Genomic DNA, 15,324 nt, shown 5'->3' with positions numbered 1-15,324 from the left:
GCATGTGGGTGGTCTTGCAGAGTGCTGAGGGCATTCCCATTTAATCCTCACAACTACCCTGGGTGGTTGGCATTACTACCCGCATTTAATAATAAGGAGCCTGAAGCTCAAGAAAATGGAAAGACTTGCCCAAAGTAACAGGAAGCGGCAGACTAGGAATTTAAACCCAGTCTTTTTAACTCTAAAGCGCATATTTTTACACTATTCAACCCTGCTGCCGGAAATGAAAAGCCAGCACTTCCTTTCCAAACATCTGCCCTTCTCTGCAATAAGCTGGTTCCCTGGGAAGCACTGCAAACCCCACCTTATCTTTTCCTCCGGAGACACAGAGGTCTGAGTTCAGAGCAGCAACAACAGAGACGGTATCCACGTGAGCTGGGCTATACTCTTGAAAGGCTTTAGTTTGAATCTTCTCTTCGATAAATCCATCAGGCCTGCTAAAGAGAGGATGGAAAATGAGGAGCCCCACGGTGTAGGGTGCACAGTGGAGCAAGGGGAACAGAGTGTGGACCACAAGGCCAGGCTGAGGAGAAAGACAGAAAGGGAGTAGAGAAAGGAGACACACTGATGTCACCAGAAATGGCACTATTAACTCTGTAAATGCTCAGAATGAGTGGGTGACTGGGGTCTGATGAAGGAAGAAACCCAGAGTCTTTGCTTGCTCTAGAGATGATTCCCAAAGATGTGGGACCCCTCGCCATGCGGCTGTAGGCACTAGCAACTAAGATGTTTCTTATCCAAAAGGAAACAGACCAAACTGACTGTTCAGGGAGAGCATCAACGATGGCTCCAGGCCTTCTCTTTCTATAGGAAAGAATTGTCATGGGGCACAAAACTGGGGATCCCACCCGAGGGCAGACTGCTATACCTGTATTTGTAAGTGCTGTGTTTGAATTTGCTCTGCAGTTTCCCCATCACTGCACAGAACCTGCACGAGACCTTCTGGGGAAGAGCTCGTTTCAGATGGCACCTGAGTAGCAGCATCCCTTGGGGCTGCTGGAAGTTGTGTTCCCTGTTTGGTAAAAAGAAGAATACACACTGTTAACTCTGGGAGGCACAAGAACGGCAGGTATTATGGTTATGCTAAAACCTTTTTTTTTTTTTTTTTTAAAAAGACTAACTGTAGGCATTTGGTTTTCCTCCTTTCCCTGCCTCACACTCTTATGGCCCTGGGAAGGCACCATCCCACCATACAGCATTTGCAGATAAACAAAAACAAAACTAACTTTAAAAATATTAAGATGCTCCCCAGTAAGTCAAATATAGAATCACTATGTGATCCAACAATTCTACTCCTGGGTATATAGTCCGAAGAATTGAAAACAGGTGTTCAATCCAAAATTTAAACATGTATGTTCAGAGCAGCACTGTTCACAACAGTCAAAAGCTAGCAACAACCCAAGTGTCCATCAATGGATGAATAAACAAAATGTGGTTTACGCATACCATGGAACATTTTTCAGCCATTAAAAGGAATGAAGTACTGGGAATTCCCTGGTGGTCCACTGGTTAGGATTTGGCGCTTTCACTTATTGAGATCCCATAAGTTTTGAGGCAAGGCCAAAAAAAAAAAAAAAAACAATCTATACCAGTAAGCTTCTTGAAGAAGAGCTTTAGTTATTCTAAAAGGCCATAACCTTCCTAGCTTGTGGGACTGCTATTAAATACTTTCCAGGGTCATGAGGTTATTCTGTAATAAGAATGAGACGCGGGAGACAATACAGGTAATGACCTGACCGGCAGGTCTCACAGTGTGATCTCAGGACTGCTGGGGGTTCCTGAGACCCTTGCAGGGAATCTGTGAAATCCTTTTCCCAACTACGTCTCCATGTGAGTCCTGACTTTCTGCTTATACTACAATGCAAACAACATACTGCAATAGATTGAATGCAGAAGCAGACATGAGGATCCAACTGTCTTCTGTTTAAGCCAAACAGTAAAGAGATTTGCAAAAATGTAAAACAATACTGTTCTCTTCCAATCAAACATTTTTGTGTGTTTTCAAAAGTATATTTATTTTTCATAAAATTATTTATGTTTACATGCAATAAGGTTTATTATTTTTAAAAGAGTTAATAAGTAAATATTTTTAAAATATCTCGGTTTTAGTGTCAAGATCAGAATATGTGGCCAGTGTGGACATCTGATGGGACTGCAGGTACATGACTAGGACCTAGTCTCAGCTACTCTGGGTAACGTTCGTCTGCTACTCAATTAGCTGTCCCCTGAGATGGCAGAGGGTAGAGGTGGGAGTATCCAGTCACCATCTCTTCCAGGGCTCTGCTTAAAGAAATGCTAGGAGACGAGTTTCTTATGGGAATGATGAGCCTACCTAGTTCTAGGAAGAAGAGTCTATAACGAGAAATAGCAGCTAAAACTCACCAAGTATTCTCCATGCAGGATCCTAGTTCCCAGACCAGGGATCAAACCCAGGATCCCTGCAGCGGAAGCTCAGAGTCTTAACCATTGGACCACCAGGGAAGTCCCATATCCTTACCTTTAAAAAAACCCCACAGTTTTCCACTCTATGGAGGTCCCTCAAAAACTAAAGATAGAGTTGCCATGTGATCCTGCAATTCCATTCCTGGGCATATATATGGAGAAAGCCATAATTTGAAAATATAAGTGTACCCTAATGTTCATGGCAACACCATTTATAATAGCCAAGATAAAAACAACCTAAATGCCCACTGACATATGAATGCATAAAGAAGATGTAGTACATAGACACACAATGGAATATTACTCAGCCACAAAAATGAATGAAATAATGCCATCTGCATCAGTGTGAATGCAACTAGAGATGATCACACTTGGTGAAGTAAGTCAGAAAGAGGAAGTGATCCCGTATGTTATCACTTATACACGGAATCTGAAATATGACACACATGAGCCTACCTACAAAGCAGAAGTAGACTGACAGACACAGAGAACAGACGTGGGCAGCAATGCACTGGGAGTTCGGGACTAGCAGGTGCAGATGGTCACACACAGGATGGATGAGCACCGAGGTCCTGCTGTATCACACAGGGAACTACAGCCGACATTCGGTGACAGACCAGAATGAAAACGAGTATGTGTATATATATGCATAACAATTGCTTTACTGTAGAGCAGAAATAAACACCACATTGTAAACCAACTATACTTCAACAAAATAGATGAAAACACAAAACACTTAAAAAACAACAAAAAACCCACCACAGCTTTCCAGAAGAATTTCAGCCTACATTTGAAAGCTGCCAGAATTGACCTCCTGAAAAGAACAGGTAACCAGTGAGAAATGGACTATTTCCTGCCATATCGGGAAACAAAGGATGTCACAGTCATCAGGAGTTGCAGCCACAGACTACGGTGAGCTGGTGAGTCCTGAGGAAATTCAGGATAGGAAAAGTATCCTGCAGATCCAAGGAATGATTTCAGTGAGCCCAGACTCTTGCATTTTCCCATACATAGAAAAGTGCTAAATTCCCTAACTTGATGCATCTGGTTTTCTTTTTTTTGTTTGTGTGTGTGGTTTTCTTTAATTAACAATAATTTTTTGATGTTCAGACTACCTGCCCTTTATTGCAAAACTCCTATACATCTGAGCTCACCCCTTCGCCTCCTTGGAATAGTTCTCTTGGGATTACTTGAAATGTCGCCTCCCGAGCATGAAGTCCTAAAAATTCCTACCGAATAAAACGTAACTCTCAACTTTTAGGTGGTGAATATTCTTTAAGTTGACAAGGGACAGAAGCAAATGCAGTGGACAGAACACGGCGAGTGGCATCAAGAGCTCTGGGCTCTGGCGCCAGGCTCGCCTTGTCTCACGTGTATTGTGTGTCGTGGAGCTCCTCCTCTAATGCATAAACACGGACACCAGACTCCAAGATTACGAGCAGACTGGATGCTCTGTAAGACGAGGGACTCTCATATCCTTCTCTGTACTTCAAGCGGCTTGCACGATGTGACAGACACATGTGTTGTGAAACAGCAAACCTAAGGGCTCTGGATGTGAGAATTGGACTGTGAAGAAAGCTGAGTGCCGAAGAATTGATGCTTTTGAACTGTGGTATTGGAGAAGACTCTTGAGAGTCCCTTGGACTGCAAGGAGATCCAACCAGTCCATTCTGAAGGAGATCAGCCCTGGGATTTCTTTGGAAGGAATGATGCTAAAGCTGAAACTCCAAAACTTTGGCCACCTCATGCAAAGAGTTGACTCATCGGAGAAGACTCTGATGCTGGGAGGGATTGGGGGCAGGAGGAGAAGGGGACAATAGAGGATGAGATGGCTGGATGGCATCACCAACTCAACGAACATGGGTTTGGGTAAACTCTGGGAGTTGGTGTTGGACAGGGAGGCCTGGCATGCTGCGGTTAATGGGATCGAAAAGAGCTGGACACGACTGAGCGACTGAACTGAACTGAAGGGCTCTTCTAGTTCAGATGATGTAGGGTTCTCTGTAACAAGCACAAGTGTTGCCGGATAGACCAGAGGGTTCCCAGAGGAAGAGAACCAGATGGAACTTCTTCGACATAGAGAACCATTATAGGCCTAGACATTTTGTGATCTAAGCCTGGCCAGAGGCTTGCTCTTGACCACATCAAGTGAAGTCACTCAGTCGTGTCCGATTCTTTGCAACTCTATGGACTGTAGCCTCCCAGACTCCTCCATCCATGGGATTTTCTAGGCAAGAATAATGCAGTGGGTTGCCATTTCCTTTTCCAGGGAGATGATAAATCAATTGTAAAAATTCCCAGTTCTTTGGCTTCCCTGGTGGCTCAGGTGTAAGGAATTCCCCTGCCAGTGCAGGGAACACAGGTTTGACCCTTGGTCCAGGAAGATCCCACATGCCACAAAGCAACTAAGCCTGTGCATCACAACAACTGAGCCTGTGCTTTAGAGCCTGGGAGCCATGACTACTGAAGCCTGTTAGAACCTGTGCTCTGCAACAAGAGAAGCTACTGCAATGAGAAACCCACACACCACAAGCAGAGAAAGCCCATGCAGCAACAAAGACCCAGCAGAGCTGAAATACTAGATAATGTTTAAAATTTTTAAAAAAGGACTCCCGGTTCTGTTTCGAAGGTACAGGATAGCAAGAGGCACGTTCTTGAGCTATAGTGCAGGATCCAAACCCCCTCAAACACTCAATCACAAGACTGCTGCTGCTGCTGCTAAGTCTCCTCAGTTGTGTCCGACTCTGTGCAATCCCATGGACTGTAGCCCACCAGGCTCCCCCATCCATAGGATTTTCCAGACAAGAGTACTGGAGTGGGGTGCCACTGCCTTCTCCGAACCACAAGACTATCTGGTACTTAAGGAATGATGATGCTGACCTCTGCTGACCCTGGTGACTTAATCAACTAAAGCTGTGACTCTGACAACCTGTGTCCCAAATTTATGCTGAACTCTCCTCTACTCAAGCCCCTTATGAATATGCATACACCACCTGAGCCGTTTCGTATATATGCGTGCACTCTTATCTTAAAACTTCTCCAGTTTTGCTGTTCCGAGAGACACAGTTTGGGCAAGTATCCCTGTTCTCTCAACTTGCTGCAAGTTGTAAATCCTTTCTTCTGCTCTTTGGCTTGGCTGTGTATTTTTGGCTTGACACTCATCAAGAGGGGAACCTAGTTTTTCAGTTACCACAAATATGTCCCCAGGAAAAATTCCAGGATAGTTTTCAAAAAGCTTGCAGTGTTGTACTGCTGTAGTTAGATATGAGATTGCAGGGCTTCCTATTTGCCAACCTAACCCATTTTTTAACACTGCCATCAAACTAAGGACAGATGCCACCCACAGATCTAGGTCACTGATGCTATAAATGGATTGACTCTGCTTAAAACTGATTGGATTTTTAGCTGGTATCTTCTGAGAGCCATACTTCCTATCTGAAGCATATTCATGGGACAATCTACGGAAAAGAAAATCTTTAGAATTACTTACACCCAAACCAGTGGGATCTTCTTGGTGAACTGCCGTATTTGTAAAGTTGTAAACTTTGTAAACTTGGTGAGCTGCTGCTTTGTAAAGCTATCCTTTGGAAAATAGTTCAGGCAGCCACTTCCTAATCTCTGTAATTAGTGAAAAGACAATTAGATTAATCTCTTCTCTAACCATATGTTTGTACTGAAAGGAGATTTACAAGGTAAATAAGAAACTGTTAAAGACATTGTTAAGTGTCATTTCCCCTCACAAAGATTTATCTTGCAAAATTCAAAGATTTTATAACTTGCACATTTCCAATACTTAGGGAAACTATACCATAATGTTAATTATACAACTATTTTTAAATATGCAAAACAGGATATATTTAAACTCATCATTAAATATTTTTATTTTACTCATAGTAATATTTTCATTCGTCAAAAATCTTCAGGAGTGACTGCTTACTTCCAAGCTTACTGTTTTTGTGAGAAAGGCAAATTCTTCTGTTTAAAATAATACTTTAAGTATGAATTTTTAAAATATTACTTTAAGTAGAAACAGTTTCTCAAAATCATCACATATAAACTCTTTATTTAAAGATCTGCAGAATATGGGCAGAAACATCATTTGCTCAAAATTCTAACTAGGTAGAGCTCTTGACTTCTAGCCCAGAATTTCCACTATAAACATCTACAAAGAAGAAACAGCTTTACAGCATTTTAACAACTAAATTTTAAGCATTCAGATAAACTCTAATTATTGATTGATCTTATTCTAATTACTAAGAGCAGCACAAAACAGTCAGAATAATATTTCATTAGGCGCATTAGCCTTGAAATGAGGCCTGCGTCTGAATTATAGTTCTGCTTCGTTCAGTCTAGGGCAAGTTCCTGAACCTCTCTAAGTCTCAGTTTCCAATGTGTAAAACAGGATAATATCTCTACACTCAGCTTCCGTGAAGATTAAAAATAGCACTTAGGGACATCTCTGGTGGTCCAATGACTAAGACTCCAAGCTCTCAATGCAGAGGGCCAGGATGCCACCCCTGGTCAGGGAACCAGGTCTCACACACCGCAACTAAAGATCCCGTGTGCTAAAACTAAGACCCAGAGCAACCAAATAAATTGGCTGTTGCTCTTGGTTAGTAGCTAGGTTGGGTCCGACTCTTTGCGACCCCATGGACTTCAACCTGCTAGGCTCCTCTGTCCATGGGATTTTCCAGGCAAGAATACTAGAGTGGGTTGCCATCCTCTTCCAGGGGATCTTCCTGACCCAGGGACCAAACCCAAGTCTCCTGCATCACAGGGGGATTCTTTTCCACTGAGCCACCTGGGAAATCCAAACAAATAAATAAATATTTTTTTAAAACAGCACTTAAAATATGCCAAGGACTTTTTTAAGCGCTTTATATTTAACTCATTTAATCTATTCCACAAGCCTCTGAGATAGACGTTACTATCTTCATTTTGCAGATGAGAAAAGTCAGGCACAGAGATGTTAAATTACTTGCCCAAGTTTACACATAAGTTGCAAGTAAGTGTCCTAGCTGAAACCTGAGTACAGGCATTTGGACTCCAGGGGCTTTGCTCCCTACCAGCTTACTATACTCACTCTCTGCAAAAGCTAGTGCATTTCAAGCTCTTGGTTCCAGCTGCAGATTGTTAGTAACAAATGATGACTACCAGAATGGTTACTGGATTGACAGAGATAGCAATGCTAAAAGCGGCAATGTTCACTATTATTAATTCTACTCTTAATACACACATATTAAACATACATTACAAATATACACAGAGAGTATACACATGTGAAAGTGAGTCTGGAGTATATTAAACTGAAGCCAATTATGTCTCCTGACCAGAGTGACTGAGGCTAAGAATTCATTATGTTAGATATTATGTGAAAGGAAAGGATGCTCCCACTCGCTCAGTTGTGTCTGACTCTTTGCATCCCCACTGACTGTAGCTCGCCAGGCTCCTCTGTCCATGGAATTTTCCAGTCAAGAATACTGGAGTGGGTTGCCATCCTTCTCCGGGGGAATCTTCCTGACCCAGGGATTGAATCTGCGTCTCTTGTGCCTTCTGCATTGCAGGAGGATGCTTTACCACTGCACCACCCGGGAAGCCCAGATATGATATAGCAAGGCGATTTAAAATCTTGAGAACAAAATACATGTACTTGGATAATGTCCATGTTGCTGTAGACTAAGAAATGAAAACACTATTCAAGTTATCTGCCATAGTTTATATTGTGAACCTGCAGTATACTTGAGAGGAAGGAAAATGTCTTATTCATTTTTGTATTTACGCTTTAAGCATGGCCTAGGAAAACAGATGCAAGGCAAATATCTCTTGAATGAATGAATGAATGGAATACTAAGGTGGGAGAGTCTGCTTGGCAAGCTTTTTTTAAGGACCTAACAATATGTGCAGAGAAGGCAATGGCACCCCACTCCAGTACTCTTGCCTGGAAAATCCCATGCACGGAGGAGCCTGGTGGGCTGCAGTCCATGGGGCCGCTAAAAGTCGGACACGACTGAGTGACTTCACTTTCACTTTTCACTTTCATGCGTTGGAGAAGGAAATGACAACCCACTCCAGTGTTCTTGCCTGGAGAATCCCAGGGACGGGGGAGTCTGGTGGGCTGCCGTCTATGGGGTCGCACAGAGTCGGACACGACTGAAGCAGCAGCAGCAGCAGCAACAATATGTGCATACATGCTAAATTGCTTCAGGTGTGTTTGACTCTGCAACCCTGTGGACCATAGCCCACAAGGCTCCTCAATCCGTGGGATTCTCCAGGCAAGAATACTGGAGTGGGTTGCTATGCCCTCCTCCAGAAGATCTTTCCAACCCAGGGATCAAAGGCATGTCTCTTATGTCTCCTGAATTGGCAGGTGGGTTCTTTACTACTAGTGCCACCTGGGAAGCCCCCAACAATATTCGGGTCGTTTAACACTGTCCAATAACAGATTTTCCAGGTAGCAGTTACTCTGACCCGTTCCACATAGAGGACTTGATTCCAGGTCAAATCAGGCCTAAATCTGAATCCTAGGACTCATTTCTGCCCCAAGCTACTCTCCAAAGGCCTTTAAGATCCTCAGTGGTCACTCTATTTTTAAATTTTTATCTTATTTAATTTTTTGGCCTCACTGTGGATCATGTGGGATCTTAGAACCCTCACCAGGGATCCAACCTGTGCCCCCTGCAGTGGAAGCATGAAACCTTAACCACTGAATTGCCAGGAAAGCCCCTCAATGGTCACTCTAAGCATAATTCAGAGAATTCTCTTTTAACTTTCCAGTGCAACATTCCTTGGTACACTCCAGAATATTTCCACCTGTCACTTTCCATAAAGAAACTGGGACTGGAGACTCAGATGGTAAGGAATCTGCCTGCAATGCACAAGACCCGGGTTTGATCCCAGGGTCAGTTAGATCCCCTGGAGAAGGGAACAGCAACACACTCCATCCAGTATTCTTGCCTGGAGAATTCCACAGACAGAGGAGCTTGGGCGGCAGTCAACTGGGTCACAAACAGTGACTAACACTTTCACTTTTTTCCATTTTCAAAGGTCACAAAGGGGTGAAGCTGGGGCACTGGATCTTATTCAGCTGGACTACTGGTCCACTGTTCATGTAAATGATGATTTCATATCCCCCTCCTTCGCCCCAAATCTCCTTCTGCACTTATCTAAACTACACTCTGGAAGACCAAGAAATCTAAAACCAAAGCTCAAACAGAAACAAAACCACAGGTAGAAGCAAGTAGGAAATGGTCCGATATGACCTTCCAATGGTACCGGTAGGGGAAAGAGCGTCTCAGAGAATAAGAGGGTCTTGCCCAAGATCATTTAGGGAATCAGCACTACGTCAGAACTCCCAAGGTTGCCCCAAATTGTGGGGACAAACTCTGTGCAGTTTTTCCTTTCAGATCACACAAATGCCCTGCGCCTCTTCTAAGCGTTTGGCCAAAGCTTATTTTTGATGAGGCTGGGGTGGGTGGGGGGTGGGGGGTGGGAATGGATGGAGGGGTGTTCACCCAAGACTGGATGTAAGGCCACCCAACCCAAGGTGGGCCCCGGGAACGCCCTCCCCGCTTCGGCCAGTCAGGCGGCTTCGGCTCGGAGAGCGCGAGGGTTCCCACTTCCCCTCCCATCAGCTGCGCCCTTTCCTCCCGCCTCGGGCTCCATACCCACCGGCGGGCCGGCCGGGCCGGGAGCTGAGGCCCAACGAGGACGCCGAACCCAACGGCATCCGCAGCCTCCGGCGCCTCCGCCCTTAGCAACGAAGTGCGCGTCGCTAGGTCTGGAGTCCTGCGAAAACCCTCCGGGCGCCCTCGCCAGCCACCGAACCCGGGTTCCGCTCGCCTGACGTCTCTCGGGGGTTGAGCTGAGAGCGCCCCGCCGCCTTCTTACTGCAACAGTGCGTGGACAAGGTTCCAGAAAATAGGATTGATGTGTTCAAGATCACCAATGCCAGAGAATCTGTATAATACAAGGAAACCATGTATCACTGTAATAGCCACTGAGAAAGCACTTAATAAATGTCTTCTTTTTAACTATTCATTCAGATAGGGATGTTGCTTTATTTCTTAGGAGTTTTCCCTTATTCCGCTCAGGCAGAGATCCCTCCCTTGTACATTTCTCCAGGTCTCAGACACCTCCATTCCTTTCTTTCTTTCTTTCTTTCATCAAACCTTTACAGCCCAACACCATAGCAAGGAGACCCTGGAGTACTTCTTGAGATCCATTGGGAAGACGGTTCTAGAAACTAACAGCAGCTACAAGACAGTTTTTGTGGTTACAGTTGAGTTTCTTCTAGATTAGAGTCTTGTCATCTCTCTGTTCCTAGTACAGAGCACAGGATTTGCTAGCGGCTGGTTGAATGTGTGTTGAATGAATAAACAAATGAATAAATGGCAAGGACCCTAGTCAACATTTCTTTTGCACCCTAATAGGTGCCTCCTGCAGTGCTGATCTCCCAGCAAAACTGCCTTCAATGAAGACTCATGGAGTTTCTGAAAGTTAGGTATCTGTAGGATCAGAAGTTGAGATGGTGAGGGAAATTTACCTTCATAGAGTGTCAGGGCTGGCCATGGAGGTCCATCATTGGACCCAGAGAGGGAATCCCCTCCAAGCCTCTGCATCACAGTTTCTCTAGCCTCTGTTAATGCTCCCTTAGTGACGATACATTCATTACTTTATCAGTTAGTGGTCTGTTGTTAGGAGATTTCCTCCTGACAGGAGCTGGGACCTACCTTCTTGCCATTTACAACATTAATCTTAGTTCAGAGCCGAGGACTCTGCCTAGAAACTTCATCCCTGTTTCTCATAACAGCCTGGCAACTTTCAACCAGGAGAGACTGATTACTTTGCCTGGGATACTAGGTTAGGCTTAGCGCGGCTACAGAGTTGACTTACCAGGTCCCTCCCTGCCTGGTAATATGTTCCAGCTCTGAGTTTGCAGACCCGCTGGAAGATGCCTTAGGCCAAAGGCACCAGAGATTCCCAAACTGGTATCTCTAGCCAGACTTCTCCTTCGATCTGCATATCCACCTGCTTCCTGCCTACTTCCACCTAGATGTCTAAAAGACATTTCATCCTTGACATGACTCACACTGGAAACATTATCTTCCCCCAAACCTGTTCTTCCTCTTTTCTGTCTGAGTACTGGGCACCACCATTCATCAATCACCTAAGCCAAAGGATCTAGGAGTCATTTGTCATTTCACCCTCTCCTCTGTGTTCCAGAACAATCCCCAAGACTTCTCAATTCTGACTCCTAAATATCCAAAAAATAAAAATCTCTCCGCTTCTCTATACCCACCACCCTGCTTCAGGCCAACATCATCCCAGTGTGATAGACTAAAAATGGCCACAAGTTCTTTGTAGCTTCTCCTATCAGAGCTGGCCTTGAACTTGTCTGGTGAGTTTATGCCTCAAATGCCAAGTAGTTTCTGCTCTCACCTTCTTGAAATATTGCCACCACAGGAAGAAGCCCAAGCTAGCCTGTTTAACACACACGGCCCATCCAATAGATAGCACCAAATGCCAGCTGTATGACTGAGACTATTTTAACTAAAAAAAAATTTTTTTCTGTGCACTGCATGGCATGTGGGATCTTAGTTATCTGACCAAGAACCGAACTTGTGCCCTCTACCTTGGCAATGCAAAGTCTTAGCCACTGAATCACCAGGGACGTCCCTGAGTGAGGCTATTTTAGATCAGCCAGAAAAACATCAGAAAAACAGCCCCGTTGAGCTCAGCCCAATTTGCCACCCCCAGAACTGTGAGCAAATAAACAGCTGTTTAAGCCACTAAGCTTTGGGATGGTTTATTATACACAAAAGATAACTAATATCCAAATTCCTTCATCAGGTTCTGTAAGGTTTGGAATATACTTTGTCTTTGAATCTCAACGTCCTCCTCCACCACCCATACTATATGCTTCAGTGGTTGAAGCCACTCGCAGCTCCCTGGCTTATTCAGCTGTCACTTGTGAATCCTTGCACAGGTGTTCCCTCTGTCCACAGTCCTTACATTGATCACCTGTCTCTGCCTCACTATCCTCAGCTTAAAGGCCATCTCCCTCTCTGCCCACAGTCTTCCCCACCATACCTCTCTTCCTCCAGCCTGAGTTAGCCATCTTTCCTTTGTGCTTGCAAAGCCCCCACACTTTCCACCATCGAGCATGATTTTTCATTTTCTTGTCTTTCTCACTTGATTGGGAGTTCCATGTGGGCAGTGGCTGATAGATCCCACCTGGATCGATTGCTGTGTTAACACAGCATCTAGCATAGTGCTGCAATAAAACATTCTACTATGATGGTAGTGTTCTGTATCTTCTCTGTACCATCTCCTAGTCCCCGGCCACTTGTGGTTATTAAGCACCTGAAATTTGGCTAGTGCAAGTGAAGAACTGATTTTGATTTTTAAATTGTATTTAATTCTAACTGTGTGTGTGGTGGGGGTGCTTCTTCTGGGTGGGTCTGTTCATTAGAAAGCCAGACCCTGAGCTTTAAGATCTTCGTATTTAAGAGTAATTGTCAGGATTTTTTTCCTGCCCTGTTGTTTCTTAGAATCTGTTGGGCTGTGAAACACTTTTTTTTCTTTAGAGAAAAAGAAGGTATGGCATTGACTATTTGCTGCTGCTACTGCTGCTAAGTCGCTTCAGTCGTGTCCGACTGTGTGCGACCCCATAGACCGCAGCCCACCAGGCTCCCCCGTCCCTGGGATTCTCCAGGCAAGAACACTGGAGTGGGTTGCCATTTCCTTCTCCAATGCATGAAAGTGAAAAGTGAAAGGGAAGTCGCTCAGTTGTGTCCGACCCTCTGGGACCTTCCAGGCTCCTCTGTCCATGGGACTTTCCAGGCAAGAGTACTGGAGTGGGGTGCCATTGCCTTCTCCGATGAGATAGGCACTAGACAAACTATTATTTTGAACCACTTTTTCTTTCCTGTGAATAACATTAAAATTTTTTTAAATTTTGTATTGAAGTAGAGTTGATTTTACAATTTAATTTTAACTTTAAATTTTAGTACCCACGGTACTATGTCTTTGTGGCTGTAGTATTGGGCAGCTCAGTTATGCTCTTGGAATATTTTTGCCTTGGTTGTACTTTTTCCTTTTTTTCTTTTTAAACAGCCACTTCTGGTCATTATATTCACTTCTCACCTGCCAAATACTGATGCATTTAAGGATGGAGGTGATCCTTTATGGTGATTTTTCCCATGGTTGTATTTCTTTCTTTCTTTTTGTAATCACTGAGTATTTTTGAATAAAAAAATGAGAGTGGAAGTCAGTCATGGACAGCCAATTAGGACACAACACAGAATGCTGTGGGTGTAAGTAAGGCAAATTCACATACTGCCTTTTACCCTGACCTTTTCTCCCTTTAGTGTAACGAAACCAGTGCCTCTAATTCTGCCTTATATACATATTGATATAAACCTAGTTCTTGGCTTTTTACTGCCTTAGCAGTATTCTCTCCTGCTTGTCTAGTTTGATACTGTCATTCCTCTGAAGTGGGCTGATCCTGAGAGCCTTCTGGAGACAAGCCCTGGTCTCACCCAGTCCCTTCTTGGATCTCGTCTGGCCAAAGTGGAGAAGACTCTCTGCTCAGTGGCCTAGGCTTCACCACATGGCAGCTATGTGGTCTGAGGCTGTCATTCAGCAGTGGCAGACGGCCTAGCCCCTCTTAAAGGTGACAGTTGAGACTGGTTATGCTGTGAATACATCACAGGAGAAAAGAAGCCACAGTGCTGAGAAACTTCTTGCCACTCCTGTAAACCATGCAAGCCCCAGTCAGATAGTTTCCAGCCCTGACATCAGAGACAGGCAGGCAGACAAGGGCCACCACTAAAGAGCAGGCCTGCGGGGTAATAAAGCCCGTAGTAGTAAAGGCCGGGGATAGTCCTTTTCAACAGAATTTTCTCAAACGTTCACTACTAAAAAGTTAAAAAAAAAAAAAAAAAAAAAGACCAAAACCAAACATCATAAACAAGTGAAAAGTTAGATTACAGAGAAGAATGTACAGATAATCCCAGTTTTATAAAAATAAACACATTCCCACCTATGTCATATTGTAGGAGCTAATGAAAATTATATCATGTGTGTGGGAATCTGTAAAATATACTTGTGGTGCCATTTCAGAATGTAAATTTGTTACAGGGAAGAACTGACTCCATATTGGATCTGTTTATTTTAGTTTAACCTTTGCTTCCTGTGGCTTTTGTTCACTAAAATTATATTTTCCATACCTAATGGAGGGGCTTCCCTGGTGACTCAGATGGTAAAGAATCTGCCTGCAATGCAGGAGACCCAGGTTTGATCCTTGGGTTGGGAAGATCCCCTGGAGAAGGGAATGGCTACCCACTGCAGTATTCTTGCTTGGAGAATTCCATGGACAGAGGAGTCTGGTGGGTTACAGTCCATGGTGTCGAAAAGAGTTGGACACGACTGAGCGACTAACACATACACAATGGCCTGCTTCAGGAACCCTCCCCTCTGCCTGAATGTTAAACCAAAATGCCTTTGTTTAGGACCCTGTCCATTTGTGGATGGCTACAGGAAGGGAATACCAAACCACCTGACCTGCCTCTTGAGAAACCTGTATCCAGGTCAGGAAGCAACAGTTAGAACTGGACGTGGAACAACAGACTAATTCCAAATAGGAAAAGGAGTACATCAAGGCTGTATATTGTCACCCTGCTTATTTAGCTTATATGAAGAGTACATCATGAGAAACACTGGGCTGGAGGAAGCACAAGCTGGAATCAAGATTGCTGGGAGAAATATCAATAACCTCAGATATGCAGATGACACCACCCTTATGGCAGAAAGTGAAGAACTAAAGAGCATCTTGATGAAAGTGAAAGAAGAGAGTGAAAAAGTTGGCTTAAAGTTCAACAT

The 15,324-nt window shown here is 44.1% G+C and overlaps 1 protein-coding gene across 9 annotated transcripts in view; it reads right to left on the bottom strand.

Moving 5' to 3' along the window:
- Positions 1-10,236, bottom strand: part of WDR31 (WD repeat domain 31) — a 30,944-nt gene extending 20,708 nt beyond the window's left edge. For 4 of the 9 annotated variants that reach the window (XM_070375075.1, XM_070375071.1, XM_070375073.1 and 1 more), the window contains exons 1-4: positions 10,111-10,236; positions 5,933-6,060; positions 869-1,012; positions 305-437 (exon numbers count right to left, since the gene is read on the bottom strand). In XM_070375075.1, coding sequence (XP_070231176.1) covers positions 305-437; positions 869-984 — 249 coding nt within the window. In that variant the 5' untranslated portion in view covers positions 985-1,012; positions 5,933-6,060; positions 10,111-10,236. Of the gene's footprint in view, positions 1-304; positions 438-868; positions 1,013-3,201; positions 3,254-5,932; positions 6,061-7,103; positions 7,244-10,110 lie in introns of those variants that run through there. The other 5 variants (XM_070375070.1, XM_070375072.1, XM_070375067.1 and 2 more) reach the window with 4 other exon arrangements.
- Between the last annotated feature and the right edge of the window lie 5,088 nt (positions 10,237-15,324).

The sequence above is a fragment of the Bos mutus genome, chromosome 8, assembly GCF_027580195.1.
Source record: "Bos mutus isolate GX-2022 chromosome 8, NWIPB_WYAK_1.1, whole genome shotgun sequence".
Classification (NCBI taxonomy): domain Eukaryota; kingdom Metazoa; phylum Chordata; class Mammalia; order Artiodactyla; family Bovidae; genus Bos; species Bos mutus.
This window is presented reverse-complemented; position numbering and strand designations above follow the sequence as displayed.